This window comes from Zootoca vivipara, chromosome 14 (assembly GCF_965207765.1).
Source record: "Zootoca vivipara chromosome 14, rZooViv2.hap1.1, whole genome shotgun sequence".
Lineage (NCBI taxonomy): Eukaryota > Metazoa > Chordata > Lepidosauria > Squamata > Lacertidae > Zootoca > Zootoca vivipara.
The window spans coordinates 22,361,992-22,382,735 of NC_142597.1; the positions used below are offsets into that span (position 1 = coordinate 22,361,992).

General features: G+C 45.8%; 1 protein-coding gene across 3 annotated transcripts in view; it reads right to left on the reverse strand.

Moving 5' to 3' along the window:
- TRIM29 (tripartite motif containing 29) overlaps positions 1-20,744 on the reverse strand; it is a 43,433-nt gene that overhangs the window by 12,791 nt on the left and 9,898 nt on the right. For all 3 annotated transcript variants that reach the window (XM_035139070.3, XM_035139072.3, XM_035139073.3), the window contains exons 2-4: positions 9,292-9,387; positions 7,087-7,320; positions 5,197-5,395 (exon numbers count right to left, since the gene is read on the reverse strand). In XM_035139070.3, coding sequence (XP_034994961.2) covers positions 5,197-5,395; positions 7,087-7,320; positions 9,292-9,387 — 529 coding nt within the window. The remainder of the gene's footprint in view (positions 1-5,196; positions 5,396-7,086; positions 7,321-9,291; positions 9,388-20,744) is intronic.

The following is a 20,744-nucleotide window of genomic DNA, read 5'->3' on the forward strand; positions in this document are numbered from 1 at the left end:
CTGAATACTTTGCCAGCAGGGAAAGAAAAAATAATCATGGTCATTTATTTGAAAAGTATAAATTCTCTTGAAGCAGAAGGCTCTACATCCATCCAAAAAGAACAGTGATTTCCATAACCTTCACCAAGAAGCAACATGGGGAGATATGTTTGGTCTAATAAAGTCTAAGCTTAATGTGATGTGGGAGATCCCTGAATACAGCTTCCAAATTCTTTTCCTTTTTTAATAAAAGCCACTCATCATGCCCTGATTCAAAGTGGGGTCATTTTCCTGACATAAATTTCTCACCTTCCAATGCTACTATTAATCACAGAGGGCGAAACATCAGTATGTTTTCCTCTTCTACAGACAGTGGAAATTGAAATGGTTTGTGATGGGGAAGCACCCTTCTCCCAACACCATGGTCCTGATCCACACTGGGGCACCTCAATACTGCTCTGAGTAAAAAAAACCCATGGGGTTATAGACAGTCCTAGGCCTACTCAGAGTACATGATTAGCATAGGTTCATCCATTTCATTGGGTCAACTAAAAGCGCAACTACTATGTGTCGCAAAGATCCATGCACATGGATAGCACTACAGAAATACTTATCCACAGTGGCAATGGAACATTCATAAATGGAAGTTATGTCCCATATATTAGTCTGTTCCTGGTACTAATAATATACTTATGGGGTGGGTTTTTTTAAAAAAAAATCCCAGCGCTTTGCACACATTATCTCATCAACTGCTGCAACAGCCTTATAAGGCAAGCCAGTAATCCTGTCACCATTTTACAGACAGGAAAGGTGAAGCTGTGTGAATATTGGCTCCTGTGGATCTGGGATGAGGTTATTGTGGGTGGTATAATTGCAAGCTCCCTGGGGTTATAGGCTGCTCTTTCCTCTTGACAGAGTGTAAAATAAACCCATTAGGGTTGTCCACTGGGGTGATGAACCTGTGGCCCTCCAAATGCTTTTGGACTTCAGCCCCAGCCTGCACTGCCAATGGTCAGGGATAATGGAGTTGTAGTTCAACAATATCTGTGGGGCCACAGGTTCCTAGCCCCTACTTAACAGTCCTAAACATTTGGGGGCTGGCTTAACTCAAGGAGCACCTTCACTCAGATGAGCTGCCCCCCCCCCATATTTTAAAATCAGCTGCAGAGGCCCACAAGTACAGTCTACTAAGTTCACAAGCACAGGACCTTGTCAGTGGTGGCCCCCGCAGTTATGAAATTCCCTTCCTACACAACTACAAAAGGTCCCTTCAGTGCAGGCCTTTGGACATGCCTTGGAAAATCTAAATGTATTTAACCATGTTTCCTGTGCTACTGATTCCAGAGACTTAATACTTCCTTACAGTTCAAGATCCGCTTCAGTTTTGGGCTCTGCCCTGAGAACTAGTGTGTGGCCCTGCAGGAGTTGCTTGTTAGACTACAGCTCCCATCATCTCTGATCATTGACCTTGATGGAAGCTGGAGAGCCTCAGTATCCAGAAAGCCACAGGTTTGTTGTTCCTGGTGCACATGCTGCCCAAATATGCCTCCTTCCCTTTCTAGCACCTTTCTTGATCTTCAGTTTTAAATTGGGGGTATTTTAAAATGCTGGCTCAGAAAGCTAGATGAGATTGTACCCATGACTGCACTCAGCCCAATTCTATGTTTGATCTGCTTCCTCGCATCTTATTATTGCGCCAGAGTGTTCCAGCATGTCTCTGGCACGTTAGATGTGTTTGAAGCCTAGAGAGATTTGCAAGACCCTTTGCCAACGAACAAACAGAGGCATGTTTGATACAGATCTTAATGAAATGATAAAGATCTGGGGTTTCCATGGCAACCTTCATCAAGAGCCACATCAAAGACCTTTCCCTGCGATAGAAGCCTTTCTCTGACTCCTCATCTTCCCTACGCATGAGAATCATTACTCGCACATAAATGCCAGCCCTTCTGCCCTGTGCAAAGTAGATTCTGTCTGGAGGCCCTGCGACGATCTATCTAGGCATCTATCTGGTTCTCAGGACCGGGAGCTGCCAAGAGTTAATTCATATTTTAGATTTCTCAACTCCTCGTGATGCGGAGAAATATTATCTCCATTTTACAGATAAGAATCTGAGACATGAAACAGATTAAGGCCTTATATTCCCTACATCATTGAGGTGTTTTTTTATTTAAAAAAATGTGGGTAATACATCTAGCAACTGTCAGCAGTTTTCATGGGGCCAGAAATTACATGAATTATAAGCAATGATTAAGAACTACTGTGTTGCAAAGCACAGTTTCACAGCATCAGCAGGGAAAGAATATAACTGCAGCCCAAACAAAATGCCATGGATGTTTTAACACTGACATCTGAATGGACGGTTTCCCTTTTGTGCTGTAAAATATAATTTTGGATGAAATGAATTGGCAGTCAGTTCAGTTTTGACAAAGGGAAGCAAGTTATTTACAGAGTATAACAACTTTGTGCTTCATGAGCCCCTTGTCAGCCCTTGTGTTGGATAGGAGGTTTATTCTTTGAGGATATATCCCCACCATCAATGGCATGGGTAGGCAAACTAAGGCCTAGGGTCCGGATCTGGCTGAATCGCCTTATAAATCCGGCCCGTGGACAGTCCAGGAATCAGCGTGTTTTTACATGAGTAGAATGTGACCTTTTACAGTATTTAAAATGCATCTCTGGGTTATTTGTGAGGCATAGGAATTCATTCCTTTTCAAAATATAGTCCGGCTCCCCACAAGGTCTGAGGGACAGTGGACCGCACAACTGCTGAAAAAGTTTGCTGACCCCTGATCTATGGTCTGAGGATCTTGCAAATGTATTTCATACAGTTGTCAATTTCATGTGGTTACCTATTTGGAAATCTTGGGTGCTTATATTAATTTATATGCTTAATTTAAGATCTATATACTGATAGTCACTGCATTGTCCATTCATTTATTTATTGAATTTATATAATACCTTCTTCTCCGAGAACCTCAAGGGGGTGTATGCTGTTCTCCCCCTTCTTGCTTAATTTCCGCCACATGTAAGAAGTGCCATTTTAGGAGGTGAAACTTTTTTTTGAGGGGGGGGGAATCAGTGAGAGGTCTTAAGAATACATTTTGGGGCAATGTTGTGAGGAATGCAAATCTGCTATTATTTTTGTGACTGGACAACATTTAGCTTGGCAAGTCTACCTTTGATGAAGAAGCATATAAATTGCTTTTGGAAAACCAAAGAATTTTAATTTTACCTTCTGAAAATGCCAGGCAATGCTAAATAAAAATAATTAATAAAACTGCAAGTACTTGGCAATCATTTTTAATGATTTCTATTCAATTCTCCACACTTTTTACTTAGCAAGCAAAATTAAATAATATTAATTTAACCAAAATATATTCCAAATTCCCAAGTCATGTCACAACTTTTTAACACACCTAATTTTTAGAATTTGAAAGTTGAAAAATTCAACATGTCCTACACAGCCGTGTGAGGTAGGTCAAGCTCAGAAGCAGTGACTGGCCCAGGGTCACACAGTAAGCTTCATGGTTGAGTGGGGATTTGAACTCTGGTCTCCCAGGTTTTAGTCCAACACTCTAACTACTCAGGGGTGTAGTGTTGGGTGTGTGTGTGCCAGGGAAACTGAATATTGGGCTGGGGAAGAGATTTGTATCAGTTTACACTTTAATGCTGATCCACATGTTTCTGAACCAACACGAAAACCTAAACACAGCTGTCCTTCAAAATTGCACTTCTCGGAATTATGTGATATACTTTGTCAACCCAAAGTGCATGTGTTAATGGAAAGTGTGCACAACAGTAATGCATGGAAATGTGTTATGTTAAAGGGATAACTTGCAGAAATGTATACACTAGGCAAAAGAAATGTGCAGGAATGGGTGTGTTGGGATGTTTGTGCACAAAACATATTAAAAATGTTCATGTAGATTTTTTTTAAAAAATGCAAACTGATGCAGAAGTGAGGCAAATCGAACATAAGGCAGGTGCAAACAAGAAAATGGGAGAAACTGAAATTGGTAGATTTTTCCATTCGTACATGTGGCCAACCAGATGTTTTTGGACTTCAGTTCCCATCATCCCTGATTATTGGCCATGCTGACTTGAATTGATGGAAGTTGGGGTCCATCAACACCTGGAAGGCCCCAGGTACTGTACCCCACTCTTGGCTTAGACAAACTCATGAAGGTGAAATTTATTGGTGGCTATTAGCCATAATAGCCAAGTGAAATCACTACATTCCATTTATTGGATTTGAATATTCTGCTGTATTTGTTGCATTTTTATTGCTCCACCGTTACTGATTAGCTAAATTGATGCATGATTTATTAAGTATTGCACTTTGAAGTGTCAGCTGTTCACTTAAGACATTCTGTGTCTTAAGATGGAGGGGTAGAGGTAAGCGATGGTGTTTTTACAGGGTGGCTGTAAATATTTTTATACCAGCCAGACATTTGCATAATGAGGCAAACTATTTTCTGGTGCAGCTTTTACTGATGTTATTTGCTGTTGAATTGCTGCTGCTGCGACTTTGTGGTTTACATGATGTCTTACTTTGCATAATTGCTTCTCTATTAGTCGTTTGCCGCCCTGAGCTCCAGATGGGAGGAAGGGTGAGATATAAGAATGAAAGAATGACTGGATAGATAGATAAATTAATAAATTCCATTTGTCACTAGGTGAAATAACTTAAAAAATAAAATAAAATCTCAGGCCTCTTAGAACTGTGGTTTAAGCTCTGCTTTTATGCACTTGCTCCTTCATTTCATCTGCAGAACTTTTATCATTAGTTTTGGTTTGGATAATATTATTGCTGGTTTTAAAAAATATTGTATTTCGAGCTTGTTGGGGAATCTTTGCATTGAAGGGTGAAATAATAAAGACTTTCTGGGGGGAAGTGTACAGGAAGAATGCCTTTGCTTTGGGGAAATAAAGAGGAAAAGTTCTACAATTGTTTCTGCAAGTTTGAGTTCCAAGTATACTTCAAATGATAAAACGCCAAAGAAAGTGCACATAACTTCACAGTGCAATCTTATGCATGTCTACTCAGAAGTAAGCCCCCGTGAATACAAAGAGATGTTCTCAAGAAAGGTGGGTACAGGAGATGGCACTGTAATCTCAGAAACAGACAGGCCAGAGACCTTCCTCAAGGGGATGCAGCAACTTGAACCACTTCTAAACTGAATTAAAAGGCCAGGTGGAATAAGTTCTCCTTACCGTTCTCCATGTGGTTCCTCTCAATGAAGTTCCTGCTGAGGTCTGCCTTGCAGATTTTCTCAACATGTCTCATGCACACGTTCAGGAGGTCGTCTCTCAGTATCCCCATAGACGGGCTCATGTTCTCTCCCTCCAGCAGGATGCTGTACGTCGGCAGGGAGGGTGGAATGGTGTAGCTCCTCATCATTGCTCCAAATTCCTGCCAGGAATAATAGTGATAAACAGAAGTGGAATACAGAGGAGGAGGAGGAGGGTTTGGTCTGAAGACACGTGACAGAGCCACTGGGCTGAAGCTAAGCAGGCCTAGGTCTGGTCATTGGTCTAAGTACCGATGGACCACTCTGAAATCCTAGATATGCCACCTTGAGTTCAATAGAAGAAAGACAGGATATAGGCAGTGGTGTAGTGATCCAGGGTTGCAGGGGGTCAAAGACAGATTACTATTTCTTCAGCAGGGTCCCTGTCTCCAGCATCCTAGAGCTACTCAATCTGCATGAAAGGGGAGCTTTCTAACCACTGTCTGCTCCAAAGCTAAGGATTTAGGAACAACGAAAACACAAGGTGAATCCATTTCAAGAAAATGATGCACAGGTTCTGTTATGTACAATGGAACTTCATGGAAAGTGCAACTTAAGTCACTGCCGAATAAGATGCTGGAGTGCTCCTAAACATTTACCCATGTACATGTACAGAAAATAGTAGATCTAGCTGAACGGCAACTCATGGAGACCTGCATTGATTATGGCAATGCATCCCTAAATATTATTGTATAATTATAAGCTTATTGAATCATTATGGAAGGCATGCGCCTCTGAGGGGGTATGGGTGTGATCACCAGGAGCAGACCCTGCATTTCTGAATTTGCCATTACACTACTGAACATTATTAGTAATAAAAAGACAGTGAATATAGCAAAGGTAGCCAGTATGATGCCTTCCAAATGTCACTGGATTGCAAGTTAGATCTTCATTTGCCATGCTAGCTGGGGCTGATGGAAGTCGAAGGAATAATAATAATAATAATAATAATAATAATAATAATACCCCACCAATTGAACTGTGTCGCCCCATCTGAAGGACACAGCAAGTGAATAGCCCTTATGCTCAGGATAGTGGATGAAGATGAAACGTTTGAAAGGATGTCGTCAGCCTCTGGTGAACTCCTTACAGGTCAAAGCAGAATTCCCAGTGTTTGGCTGAGAACAGCGATTTCAAAACTCTCCTTCCCTTTCACCAATGCTGACAGAATAAATGACACATCTCATCTATGAACAGCTGTTTAGTTTCCTTTATGTATGATTTAACCTGGGGAGGGGGGCGGAGGTGCTGAGTGTGGAGATGTATACATATTTGCATAAATTATAGGCCAAGGTGGAAAACCTTCACCCACCCAGATGCTTGACTACAACTCCCATCATCCTCAACTATTGGCCATGCTGGCTGGGGTTGATAGGAGATAGAATCCAATAACATCTAGAGCGCTACAGGCTGCCCACCTCTGCTATAGACAAATCAGGCAATAGCGTAAAGGTGCTATACAGCGAAGTCGTAAAAGCATGCAGGTATTTTGCCATCTGATTTCTTTCTTGCAGCGGAGACTGGGCCATGAGGGCAAATGGGGTATTGCCCCACCAACCTCAGTCTGCCCTCCCTCTCACCAGCCCAGCTACTAACAAGAATTCCAGGTGGGTGGCACTGTCTATGGCTGTTTCCTCCTCCTTCGTTTCAGTGTTGCCCTTGTGGAACTCTGTAGTGGGGAGGAGGATGGAGACAAAATTAGCTCATTGACTCTAGCTCCACCTAGTGTTGGCCTCCCTGCCTTCTGCCCTACCAGCCCCAATAGCCACCAGCCACCACAGTCAGCATGGAAGAAAAAAACAGCCTTGCATACCTGCAGGAAGAGCACTGAGTCGCTGATCTGGCCTATCTGCTCCCTGGTCTCCTTGTCTTCTTGCAAGAGTTTGGCCCTTTCTTCCAGCTCCTCCACAATCTCCTTGATGTTCTCCACGGCAACCTTCTCCCTGTGATCCAAACTGGCCTTCACTTCGTCCCGCTGCTTCTCCAGGTCACGGATCAGCTCTTTGAAATGCTGATCCACCGTGGCTTTCTCATTGGTGGTGAAGTTCTAGACGAAGAGACAGGGGGAGATAAATGTGTTGACTCATCTATCACAAAGAAACTGGCCCTCTCTGGCTTGTTTTCATACCCTGAGTGTTTTTCCCCTGTCCTTCACCTCTAATTTTGCCTTTTGCTTGTCCAGGTGGAGGACAGAGAGGGGTACGTGAGCATGATTACAAACTAGCAAGCTGAACATAAAGTCAAATTTATATTTATTGCTTCATCCACTTTCCCTCTGGCTCCACCCACCATTGGCATGTGGCCCTCAGAAGCCTACTCAGAAGGAAATGTGGCCCTCAGACTGGAAAAAAGCTTCCCCACCCTGGTCTAGATTATTAAGTGTAGCTGAACAAGGAGAAGTCTGAAAGGGTGCTTTTGTGCACAGTACAACCTGCAGGGCAGAGGCATAACAAAGCACTTCAAGATGACATCATCATCAGTTGATAGCTTCCCAGGGTTCCTCTGATCTAACCACGTTAGCGGTTTCTACTGAGAATGTTTCCACCCACACACAGATTCTCAGCTAAATCCTGTGCTCAAAATATTCTGGTACTTTCCCTGTGAATCCCTGGGGAGACTTTTAAGCCAGCCTTTCGCCAACCTGGTGCCCTCCATATCATTTAGGCCGCTAGTGGGTGTAGCAGTTCAAAACATCTTGAAGTTCCAAGTTGGGGAAGGCTGTCTTAGAACCCAGGACTAGAACTGATGCAGAACTAGGTTCAGAGCTCCACTCAGTAAGGAAGCTCATTGAGTGTCCAGACACACTTCCCCTGTCTGTCCTGCCTCGTAAGGTTGTTGAGAGGATAAAATGGGTGGAGAATGCACAAAAAAAAAAAAAGGCGTGCCACCCTGAGCTCCTTTGTGGTAGGTCAGGGATTTCTTTTTTCAAAAGGTATTAAGTAGTACGGTAAAAGAATGAATATTACATTAACATGGGGCACAGTGAATCCAGATAATGAAAGTTCCCATGCTCAGGCATTCTCCTGAGATTTGGAAAGAGAAAAATCTGGCTTTACATATATTGCTTGACATGATTTTTTATTTTTGCAACATCCTCAGCTATTCAGGGATGAGCTCTGCCAGTCGAGATAAGCAGACAACTTTGGCAGAGCCAAGGCACAGAATTTAAATGTGCTGGGTAGTCCCCGGAGTGTGAGACGAGCTTGTGTGTTCCTGGCCTTCCGCCAAGTTAGATCTATGGGCCTATTCTCCACCTACCCCACCCCACTTCTAGCCCATGCGGTTGGTCTGGCCCTGAAGAGATACTCGAAAAGAAAGAGCAAGAGGTGAGAACATGAGCGGAGGAAGCAAAATGACATCTTAGGAGAACCATATGGGGAGGAAATGGAAGTGAGGAGAAAAACAAGACAGAAGGTGGAAGCCTCCAGCTGTATCCAGTGCTGGTCCTACTCAGAGTAGACCTACTAAAGTTTATTTCGTTAGCTATATATGCCTCTATTCATAAAACTGTATGAGAGTAGTTTTACAATGGTATATATTTGAATAATAATAATAATAATAATAATAATAATAATAATAATAATAATAATAATAATATCAGAAAGCATCTAACTATTGTGGAAAGCATCTGTTTTCATTGCCTGCATAAGCCTGGTGGACCTGAAATGTTTTTAGCAGGCATTTGAAAGCTGAAGCAGAAGCTCCCTGCTCAAACTCTATTGGGAGAGCATCCCACAAGATCAGGCCAATGACACTCTTCACAGGGAACTTTGGGAATTGGAGTTTTCTGAGGGAGTCTCCTAGCGACTCTCAGCACCCTTAACAAACTACAGCTCCCAGAATTCTTTGAGGGAAGACATGACTGTTTAAAGCAGCATCAAAGCGCTTTAAATGTATGGTGTGGACGTGGCCTCTGTTGGAGTGCAAAAAGTAGGAGGGAGGAAATGAGCAGAGCAGTGAGGGGCGAGTAGTTTGGGGAAGAAGGGGGAAGAGCAGGAGGATTTTGTGTCGCTCTCACCTTGATACGGTCCCTCTCTTTCTGCCACTTGTCCACTTCATCTTCCAGCTCAATGATCTTCAGCTGCAGCTGCTCTTTCTGCAGGGAGAGCTCGGTCTGTGGAGAGGAAAGAAAGCCACCAGTGAAATCATACTCTGCTAGGCGGCAGCTTCAAAGCCAACAGATGCTGCTCACTTTTGCCCTTGGCCCCTGGACTGCAGCTCCCATGAGTTACAGGTTCCTGGCAATTAGGAGTAGCTATCACATCAAGCTCATCTAGATAATCTCACTAGTTGGGTCAGGCAATCCCAATCCCCAAGTCAAACACACACAGACACACAAAGCTAGATTTAAAGCTTTGAGCAATTCCTTATGAATTTGGGGGGGGGGGGTTAAGGGATTAGGATTATGCTCCCCCCCATTGCATTAATGTGGGTTGCTGTGGGGGGGGGGTGTCAAGGAGCCAGATTTCAAAATCCAGATGTGTTTGAAGCCCAGGGCCCAGCCCAGGGTGTGTCTCTGCAACAATAACAGTTTTCCATGTAATTACAGGATGACGTGGCCCATGTTGCAATAAGAGCGGAGGACGCCCTCGGCAGAAATTTTGTTTAGACATGACCAAAGATTCATTCGCTCTGCATCTAGCCCTTTGACGATGCCATGATCAAGGCAGGGTGAGGAAGACAGTGAGATCAGAAAGGAGGACTAAAATCCACCAGCTCGCTCAGGCACTGTCCAATTGCAGCCCTTCCAAGCCTTGAGAGCAGAGGCAGAAAGGGTTGAGAGTTGTGCAAAGATGTGTTTGTATTGCTGGCTGTACCTTGACTGGTGCATGATGCGCCATTGTAGGCACAATCTGCCTGTCCAAAGATCAGGTTTGTCCAGGTAGATGAAAATGTGACAAAGGGCATCTGGAAGGAAGACGGTTCTCTGCGCCTTCCCCCAGCTCTCCATCGCAGTGTGTGGCCTGGCGATTCAGCTCTGATTCCTGCATTGCAGGAAGCTGGACTAGATGATCCTTGGGATGCTCTTCCAACTCTAACAATGACGAACACCTGGATTTCAATGCATGAGACCCACAAATAGGCGTGTTTGCCCTGATGCAAATCTAGGAGTTGCTGTGCATCAGTAGTTCACCCCACGACACACCCGGAGCCCTGCACACACATAGCCAGTGGCGGAACTTCATGCTCCAGCACCGAGGGGTGGAGAGCAGGCAGGGACAGGACTGGCATGCGTCCCAAGGGTGTGGTGTGTGTCCTGGGGGCGTGGCACATCATAGGGGCGTGGTGTGCATCCTGGGGGCGTGGCACGCTGCCTGTGGGGCATGGCACCCAGCGTGTGCGGGGGGCAGCCACAATGGCACCCCACTGGGACCGTGCTGCCGGGGGCAGTGCGCTCCCCCCGCACTCCTCTTCCTCTGCCAGTGCACATACCTGCTCTTTGTAAGAATCTAAGAACTGCTTTGTTCTTACATTAAAGGTCTGCCTAGCCCAGTCTCCAGTTTCCAACAGTGACCAGCCACAAGATCACAAGCAAGGTAAGGCATGTTTGTCCCCAACATCTACTGTATCCAGAGATATACTGCACTTGAATGTGGAGGCTCCATTTAGCCATCATGCCAAATCAAATTACTATCATGCTAATTAATGTGTCCGCATTATGAAACTGAGCCACCCAGAGAAAGATAACTTGGTCCTGAGAGATGAACAAATTTTCTAGCCCCCCTTTATTTATCCTGTGTGTGCTAACACAGCACCGCTAGAAAGGAACACTGCATGGCACCTAAATGACTGTTATGTTGGTCCCAATTTTACATCAATGAGACAGGAATACTGTGATGATGATCATGATTTATTTATATATACCCCACCCATCTGACTGGGTTTCCCCAGCCATTCTGGGTGGCTCCCAACAAAATATTAAAAACACGATAAAACTCCAAACATTAAAAACTTCCCTAAGAATTCCTTACTTTCCTCGATAGCAGGTAGGGAACAAATGATTGACAAGCCAGTCATTGGGGCTTCCCAATCTGGCCAGGGGCATACCTTTCTTGCCCTGCCCCCCCTCTTACCCCACCCACCTACCCAAAACAAACATAGCAATCTCCTATTGACCCCAACAGAAAACTTTTTGTTCAAACCTAATTGCAGTATTTTGGGAGGAGGTCACAGTTGGGAAGGGAAGGGTTAACTTGACAAGGTACTGGAAAAGGAGCACTATCTCTAAACATATTTGAAAGTGTTAGACACATCTTTATTCATTATTATATTCCTCTAATTCTCCAGATTTCATACACACACCCCTCTAGTTATGGGTGTTGCTGGAATTGAACAATCTTTAATTTCCAAATCAATCCAAAACACACATGCTCTTTTCTTCATCTTACTGCTTAGCAGTCTTTGGAAATTCCCACAGGGACTTTGGACACATTTGCACAATCCAACTAATGCAGCTTAGTTAACCTGGACATCATTCAAACATTGTGTTTTTTCAGATGCATAGCTGCCAAGTTATCCCTTTTTAAAGGGATTTTCCCTTATGCTGAATAGGCTTCCTCGCGAGAAAAGGGAAAACTTGGCAGCTTGAACCAGAAAACAGATGGGTGACAAAAGGTGAATTATTTTCTCTCTGCCAAACTGAGAAAGTGAATCAGGGGGGGGGGGAACCCACTTACAATCCTATGTCAACACACGCCTTTCATTAATAAAACCTGGTGCACTCTGCAATATATCTACAATGCAAATAAATAAAGCCATTTCACATGCTGAATATCTTATGGAAAGGGAGGAACTCAGCCAAAATTATCAGATCTCTTGAGTGGACACTTTAAAAAAATGAAGAAGAAAATAAATCTTGTAATTTGTTTCACACCTAGGCCCTAAGGGTATAAGGCAAGACAATCTTCCATCTCACTTTTGCCTTATGGTGCAATCCTGAGAAGTAAGTTAGGCTGAGAGGCAATCACTTGCCCAAGGTCAGACCATGAGAAGCAGGAAAGAAAAGAAATTTGAAAGCAGGACGAAGACCTACACTCCTTCCATTACCCCACACTAGCTGTGTCATGAGATTGGGATAGTGTAGATCTTAGTTCAAGCATTTCTTGAAAATATGCCCCTCAAATCATGTCACATTGCTGTTGGACTTTGCAAGCACATGGTAACCAGGAACTGTTCTGCTAAGGGCAGGCCTCCATTGCCTACCTGAACTGGTTTAACAGCCAGCTCAGCCACCCTCCAACAAACCCAATGAACCATAGCTGCCAAGTTCCGGATTGAAAAATCCGGGAACAGCAGCGGCACGGCACCGGAAGTCGCTTATACGCGACTTCGGGACATACGTAGAAACAACTTCTGGTGCCGCTCTGCCCATTTCCAAAATGGCTGCGGTGCAAGAAGTCGCTTCTACTCATGTCCGGAAGTGCGTAGAAGCGACTTCCGGCGTTGCTCTGCCCATTTCCAAAATGTCTGCAGCGCCAGAAGTCGCTTCTACGCACTTCCGGACATGCATAGAAGTGACTTCTGATGCCGCCGCTGCCCGATTTCCGGTGCCCATACATGGGCAGAGTGGCACCAGAAACATGGCCGTCGGCAGGAGCTACTTTCCGGGGGATTTACGGGATAAAAATCCATTCGGGAGACCAGCGGGAAATGGTAAGAAAATATGGGGTTTCCCGGGAAAAACGGGGTACTTGGCAGCTATGCAATGAACTGTGGCACCGTAGACATGCCAATGATCTCTTAACAAAGCACTTTCTGAAGCTTGAGAAAACCAATATCCATGATACCTTTGGGTGGAAAGCCATGATGCTCAAGCCATTTTGTATGTAAACCAGTACACATGTTTATAATGTAAGTAATGGAGTGGCACATCCCTTTTTGCCGCCTGAGGCAAAACAGGAAAGTCCTGCCCTGCTACCGCAGCGGTCTCCTTCGCCTGGGTTGAATGGTGACAGGTTCCAGTGGGTTTTGGCTAGATCTCACAAAGAGCATGAGATCTCATGAGATTTTGGTGAGATCTCATAAGATCTCAAGGGAAACCAGTGCTGCCGCCGGCCACCTTGTAGGCTTCCCCCACCTGAAGTAAGATATCTCAGCCTGCCTCATGGGTGGGCCAGCTCTGGGATGTGCCATAAACCTCTTTCATGCCCATCTAGGGATGAGCAAACATGAGGCTCTTTTCTTCCTGAAAAAGAACTGAGTCCCTTCAAGCCTTCAAGTACTGCACTCAAATGCTTAAAACTCTATCTAGGAGAGTTTCAGGCTTTCAAAAGAAAGCCCAGAGGGACCCAGTTTCTTACTCCACCTGCCACTCTGTCCCCAAGAGTAAAGAACTTGGGGGCAGGTAGATGGAGTATAATACAGTGAATAGGGCTGGCCCTATCATTAGGCAGAATGCAGCAGATGGGTAGAAATTGTGGTGGGGAAAGCTAGAATGCCACCCAGTCTGCCCTGCACTCTCTTGATGCTCTCATGTCCAGTGGAGGCAAGCAAAGTGGAAAACAGTTTAGCTACCTGCAGGCACGTACAGAGCCTCTCTGCTGCCTGGGGCGGCAACCCGCTCCGTTGTGACGCATGCATCATGACATAACGTTGCTACGTCATGACGCATGCGCACGTCGGAGCGGGTTGCTTGCGTGTGCGCACTATGGAGCAGGTTGCTGGGGTGGTGCTCCGGTGCCCAGATCCGCAGATCACAATGCTAGAGCGGCGGCGCCATTGACGCTACTCTCTGGCCTGCCCCTTGTCTCTGCCCCACCAGGAAGAAGCGAGTGGCGAGGCCAGCAACATCGGGGCCTCCACGATGGCGGTTGCACCGCCGCTGCGGTAGCGGCAGCAATCAGTGGAGGTAGCAAGGGGGTGCCGTGCTCCCCCCCCGCAGAGTGGAGCCTGGAGTGCTCCGCCCCCATCGCCCCCCTATTGTGATGCCCTGGCTACCTGTCCGGTTAACATTTGCACATAGAATTGTGGTGGGGTGGTGGGCACCTTCCTATATTTTGCCTGGGGCAGCAATATAGTGTCTGATAGATGGAATTATTATTATTATTATTATTTCATCATCATCATCATCATCATCATTTACCCACTCTTCATCCTAAGGTCCTAGGGTAAAAAGGTAAAGGTAAAGGACCCCTGACAGTTAAGTCCTGTCATGAACGACTCTGGGGTTGCAGCGCTCATCTCGCTCTATAGGCCAAGGGAGCCGGCATTTGTCCGCAGACAGTTTTTCCAGGTGTGTTGGCCAGCATGACTAAGCCACTTCTGGTGAACCAGAGCAGTGCACGGAAACACCATTTACCTTCCTGCTGGAGTGGTACCTATTTATCTACTTGCACTTTGATGTGCTTTCGAACTGCTAGGTGGGCAGGAGCTGGGACCGAGCAATGGGAGCTCACCCCGTTGCAGGGATTCGAACCGCCGACCTTCTGATCAGCAAGCCCTAGACTCTGTGGTTTAACCCACAGCGCCACCTGGGTATATGATGGTATATCTTTTTAAAAAAGAAAAAGTAGTGGGGTAAATCCTAGCTAACATCCCAGGAAAAGGAGAGTGCAGCTCATTCTGTGAAGGATAAGCTACGTACCTGTTTTCGCTATCCCTATCACTTCATGGTTTTACAGTTTCTGGGGCTTTTTGTTTGTTTGTTTTAAGTGAATTATGCAGTCAGCAAAATATTCCTTTTTGAGTGTTATTTCATTTTAATATTCATGTATTGTTGCATGCCACCCCAACCTCCAAGCAGTCAGAGACTCCAGGGATGGATGCTTTCCCACAGTTTTGTTTCCTTGGAATGAAGTTCACTGGGGTCTTTCTAGAATCATAGAATTGTAGAATTGGAAGGAACCCCAAGGGTCATGTAGTCCAACCCACAGTTATCCCAGGGTGGGCTCAAACCACCAACCTTCTGATTAATAGCCAGACGCACTGCACCACAGAGAATCTTCAAGGAAGCCCTCCATCGCCTGCTACTCTGTTGTGGACCCAAAGGTGAGTCCATGAAAGAGAGGGACAAGGTATCATCCGGTGGAAGTCTGAGGCTCAAGCAAGCATGATCAAAGCTGGTGCCTGATAATGTCAAGGTTGTAGGTTTGAGCCCCATATAGGGCAACTACATATTCCTGCATTGCAGGGGGTTGGACTAGATGATCCTGAGGTACCTTCCAACTCTATGATTCTATGAATTCAAGCACTTATGACCATCTGTACTCAGAGGTCTCACCCATCCGCTAATCCAGTCTGCACCAGGGTTGAAGCAAAGTGAGAGCTGGACAGAGAAGACTAATGCTGCTGGCTATCAAAGAGAACCACACATCTCTCCTAAAGAATCCTGGGAGTTGTAGTTTACACACACACAAAGCTATAATTCCCAACACCCTTAAGAAACTAATTTCCTGGGATTCTTGGTGGGAGCCCAGGATATGACCTCAGGGCAGACTATGTGGCACACACAATTCTCTCCCCTCCAATAACTCACCATCCCCATTCCATCGTCTGCCACCTGAGGCAGCCATCTCATGCTGCCTAATGGTAGGGCCGGCTTTATTGGAGTTCCTTGGCTGATTACCTGCTCAGAGTTTTAATAGAGCGGTATAATACCGAGTGATTGGCAGCCCTATCGCTGTATGGGCTAGGCAGAGCTTGAAAGACAATTTCAAAGTGGCAAAGAGAGAGAAAGGGAATTGATAATTGCCCTTTTATGGTGCTTGTCGTCAAGATGGATTCCAGAGGGTTTTTGAAAAGGAAAAAAAAAACTTTAGTTACTAACTCATTGTATAAGCCATAATCCCTTTGATCTGCTCGCGTTCCTGATCTGGGAGATGGGAGCTGTGTCAACATCAATCTCTGCGGCACAATGAGGCACAGCTGGAGTGATGGCAAATTAAAATTTCACCGGTAATTTAGGGTAGCCCAGACCTTGGAACCCCTGCCATCCACAAAGATTGCGCTTTTGCCCCAAAGATTTATGGGCGAGATTGTGAGGATGCTCTCGCCTGACGCATTCCAAACAGCCATAATGGCAAGGGGGCAGGCGGAGGAAGAAATGTGAGCAGCGAGGCAGGTAATGGAGTACACCAAAGAGAGTCTGATTTATTAAAGGGGTGGGAGAAGTGTGCTTTCTCATATATTATAGGTGCTCATGAAAGGGCCAGAAGAAGCAATTTTTTCATAATACAAAAATTGAGTAAATCAAGAAGAGGCTTTGACTCAAAGGACATGTTCTGATGTCTCCACAAAGGCTGAACTGTTCAGAGCAGGCCTCTCACTCCTGTCCTAGAAATGATAGATAGGTCATAGGTTGGCAGGGCTGGGAAAAGCTCCCTGTTTGAAGCCCTGGAAAACCCCTGCTGGTCAGTGTGTAGACAGGACTGTGCCAGATGGACCAGTGACCTGACCTGCTAAAAAGGAGCATAGAGTAAGTGGTGGGGGAAGCGTAGCTTGAGACTCTGGAGAGCAGCTGCTAGCCAGAGAAGGCTAGACCAGGATGGAGAACCTGAAAGCCACATTCATTCCTAAGCAGGCATCCATGGGTCGCACATCCATGGTGGGCAGGACCAGATGCAAAAGTGGGCAGAGGAAGGGGAGTGACTTAGCTTTGTATGGTTCACTATGTTCCAGGCACATAAAACTCAGGGGTTTCTCCATAGGAACTCAACTCCTCTCATTCCATCCAACAAGAGACGTCGTCATAGTCCATGGACACATCCAGATGAGCAAAATTACTTGGGGAGGGTGCAGGACAGGGTTGGTGGGAGATGGAGGAGTCTCAAGGGCCAAATAAATGGACTTGGGGGCACTTTTGGCCCCTGGGAGAAGGTTTTCCCACCAATGGCATAGAGTGGGTTGCCAGTGCCCAGGGAGGCAGGGAAACAGACAGAGTAGGTGTCAGAGGGTCGTCGTGGCTACTCTAGAGTAACTCCGCTTGAGTCCAGTTTGTCTTAAAAGACTTTTATTGTGCAAAGTATTTACAGTGCAGAGACAGCTTAAAACATGACCTCTCATTCCGAATCAGAATCCGGCAATGGCGTGCGTCTGTTCCTACTCCAGCAAAGTAGTCGGGGCACCCCAAAATGCCCCCCTTGACCTGCGTCACAGTGCTCTCCTTAACTCTTGTGCCAGAAGAAGCGATGCCCTCTCAGTCTCCTCCCTGTCAGGGTGGTGGAAGGGCTCTCCAGCATCCTTGCGCTCTTGCCTGCATCTCTCCTCCCCTAAGCTTTCCCATTGTTCTGCACGCTGGTTTCCCTCTCCCTCCGAGTCTTTCCCCTCCCCCTAGCTGCTTCAGACCCACTGCTTCTCCCTGTGCTTGGCGAGGTGGATGTTAGGGTGATGGGGGCTGGCTCCCTGTAGGGAGTCACCCTTACAGTAGGCATGCTCATTCAACAGCCTAATGGTGTCCACGTCACCCAGGAGATCACAGCCACAGAGACAAGAAAAGTAGAGTTCCTGGTTTGTATGGAGAAGCCACTTTCAACAAAGCCCAGCGACGGAAGCACGTAGCTGTACTGAGGCAGCACTGGTGTTGAAATTTTGCTCCCCTAACAATTTTGCACCCGGAGACTTCCTCCGTACTGGAATGGCATGAATGGTTTAAACCAGTGCTGATCAGTGGGGCACCACAGCTAGGTGGCAAGGCAGAAAAACTAAGGGACAAATAGGGGGGAGGAGAGCGTGTGCGCAAATAAGCTTCAACTTTTTCACCAGCCATTTCTTCTTCCTAAAGAACTTTGGAGGAGGTTAAGCTCGCTTGGACTAATTCCTGGTTCCATCACCAAACTACATTTCCCAGGATTCTCTGGGGAAGAGCCAAAGCAGTTAAACTAGTATATATGCCCATTATATGTTGAAAGGTGATATGGCTAGAAAGAAGTGGAGGAATTAAACCGAACCAAACAAGGGAGACGGAATAGAGTCCACACCCATCTCCAGGTAGGGCTCAGAATGTCTCCTATCGAAAACCTGGGAAAGCAGCTGCCAGTCAGTGTGTAGACAATACTGAACAATCCTCTGACTTGCTTCCTCTCTTCCTATGATATTTCTGCAACTTAGGAGCACAGGTAGTACATCTAGTCAGACCTACTTAAAGTAGGGGGAGTACATTTTAAAAAAACCAAAACACCTCAATTTGGGGTTTCTGCAATGCACAGCCGTCCCTCCAGGTAACCCCAATCCCACATGTCTGCATGTAGGATATTGCTCTTAAGAACGTGGGAAGAGCCTGCTGGATCAGGCCAGTGGCCCATCAAGGCCAGCACCCTGTTCCCACAGTGACCAACCAGATGCCTGCGGGAAAACTGCAGGCAGGATCTGAGCACAAGAACCCACTCTCCCTTTCTGAGGTTCCCAGAAACTGACATTCAGAAGCATTACTGCCTCTGACCGTGGAGGCAGAGCATAGAGATCATGGCTAGTAGCCATGGAAAGCCTTCTCCTCTATGAATTTGTCTAATCCTTTTAAAGGCATTTCAGCAAGTGGTCATCACTTGCTCCTTTCTCTCTGTGCAGAAAATGGAGGGAGACAGTACAACTTTTGAGCTACACACACACACACACACCCCAAAAAATTCCTGCTGAATTAATTTAGAATCAAAACCTTGATCAGATGGATGCCCCAGCTGAGGCATGAGATAGTGAGGATGGTTCATTTGGTGACCATTGCACACAAACACACAAACACTGCTTTGTCCCGTCCCCCCACCCAAAATTGGGAACCAATTTCCATCTCCTGAACCAAAGAAGACTCTATGCTTTGAACAGCTGCATGGCAGGGAGGGTGGGAACAATGCAGACAGACAGGTGTGCCTCCTTTTGTCGGAATGCCACACAATGGGAGATGCTGTGCTTTCAGAACATCTCTCGGTAGTGCAGCTCTTAAGGATGTTAGAGCCCCCTTCATGTCAGCTCTTGCCAACCCACACTTCACATGCAATATACAGAGCACAATGCGATCCCTTTTGAAGGTCACCCTCTTCAGAATCGCCTAGTGTTTGTTTCTGTGCTGAGCATGTTCTTGGGCTGAGCAAAAGCAGCATTTGAAAAGCATTTGTCTGGCCCGTTTGAGCCAGAAGAGGCGATCCTGACCAGTGAATGTAGGTTACTCCTTACCATGTTTTCATTATTTGACATTTATGCAAAACCTACGTTAGCATGGGAAATCTGGCTCTCATCATGGCCTGGCTGACTCTTGCAAGAAACCACCCGAGCTGCAGGCTGATGTAACTGCTTAAGCCAGCCTTTCCCAATCTTTTGTTCACTAGATGTTTTGAGCTTCCGCCCCCATTAGCCCCAGCCAGTATGGCCAAAAGCCAGAGTTGATTGGAGTTATAGTTTAACAATATATGAAGGACACCACATTGGGGAAGTCTGGCTTAAGCAGAAAAAGGTTCCCAAGTCCTGAATGGTCTCTGCTCATCTGGACTTTGATCCTTGACTCTCCTCAACAGAATGAACTATAAAGGGCTTCCTATTCAGACCATTGCTTGGTCAATGATTGTCCTCCCTGGCTCTTGGCTTGTTCTTTGGTTCTGAATTCCTGACTCTGATTCCTACCTTGCCCTCCTGGCTCCCACCTGACAGCTGTATGTGACTTCCCTCTGAAATGCAAAATGAGAACGGAAGTGCTGTTCAGGCAGTGGGTTCTTTCTCAGTCTTGAGACTTCAGCAAATGGCCAACCTCCCCACCTTCAGGAACTGGTGGTAGACATTAGTAGGACAACTGAGTAAGAATAAAGCTAGCCACCCTCATGTGAGTTGGGAGGAGATGTGCATGGGAAGGTGAAAAGTAAGCTAAACACATATATGTGATCTGTATGCACCATGAGGCAATGATGATCGCAAATCAATATGGTGATGAAAGAGGAAACTCAAGCAACCTCTTGTCATTCCTCAGTGAAAGTTCTGGGTGTTCACCCAAATCTCCTCCCACAACTCATTTGCAATAGCCCTGCCCAAACCCAACCACAGTGGTGAGAATCAGCGTCAAAGGATGGCTGAATATGGCTCTTGCATAATGAATTATGATGTGCTTCTATTGTGTAATGTGGCAAGTCAACCTCCAGGGGGTGGCCCTACCATTAGGCAGAGGGAGGCAACTGCCTCAGGCACCAGATCCTGGGGATTGACAGTGAGCTGTTAGGGAACAAAGCTTTGTGTCCTGCACCCCCAAGATGAGGCTGCTCTTCTGATAACAGTTTTGAAGTGTCAGTTCCCAAACGGCCCTTGACCTCTGTTTGGGATCCATACATCTGACCCCATCACAGTCATTCTGAAAGCCACTTCCTTTATTGTATCACAGACTCCCCAACACCTGGCTATGTTCAGTAACCTAGTGGTCTGTCTGATTAACTCCAGTGGTTCACTCTTAGTTTCTGATTTCTTAATTTTCTTAACTTTCAGTCTTGCTCTCCAACAATGATCTCAGGTAATGTTACAACACTGAAAAGATCAACGTGCCAATAAAGACTTACAATACTAGGT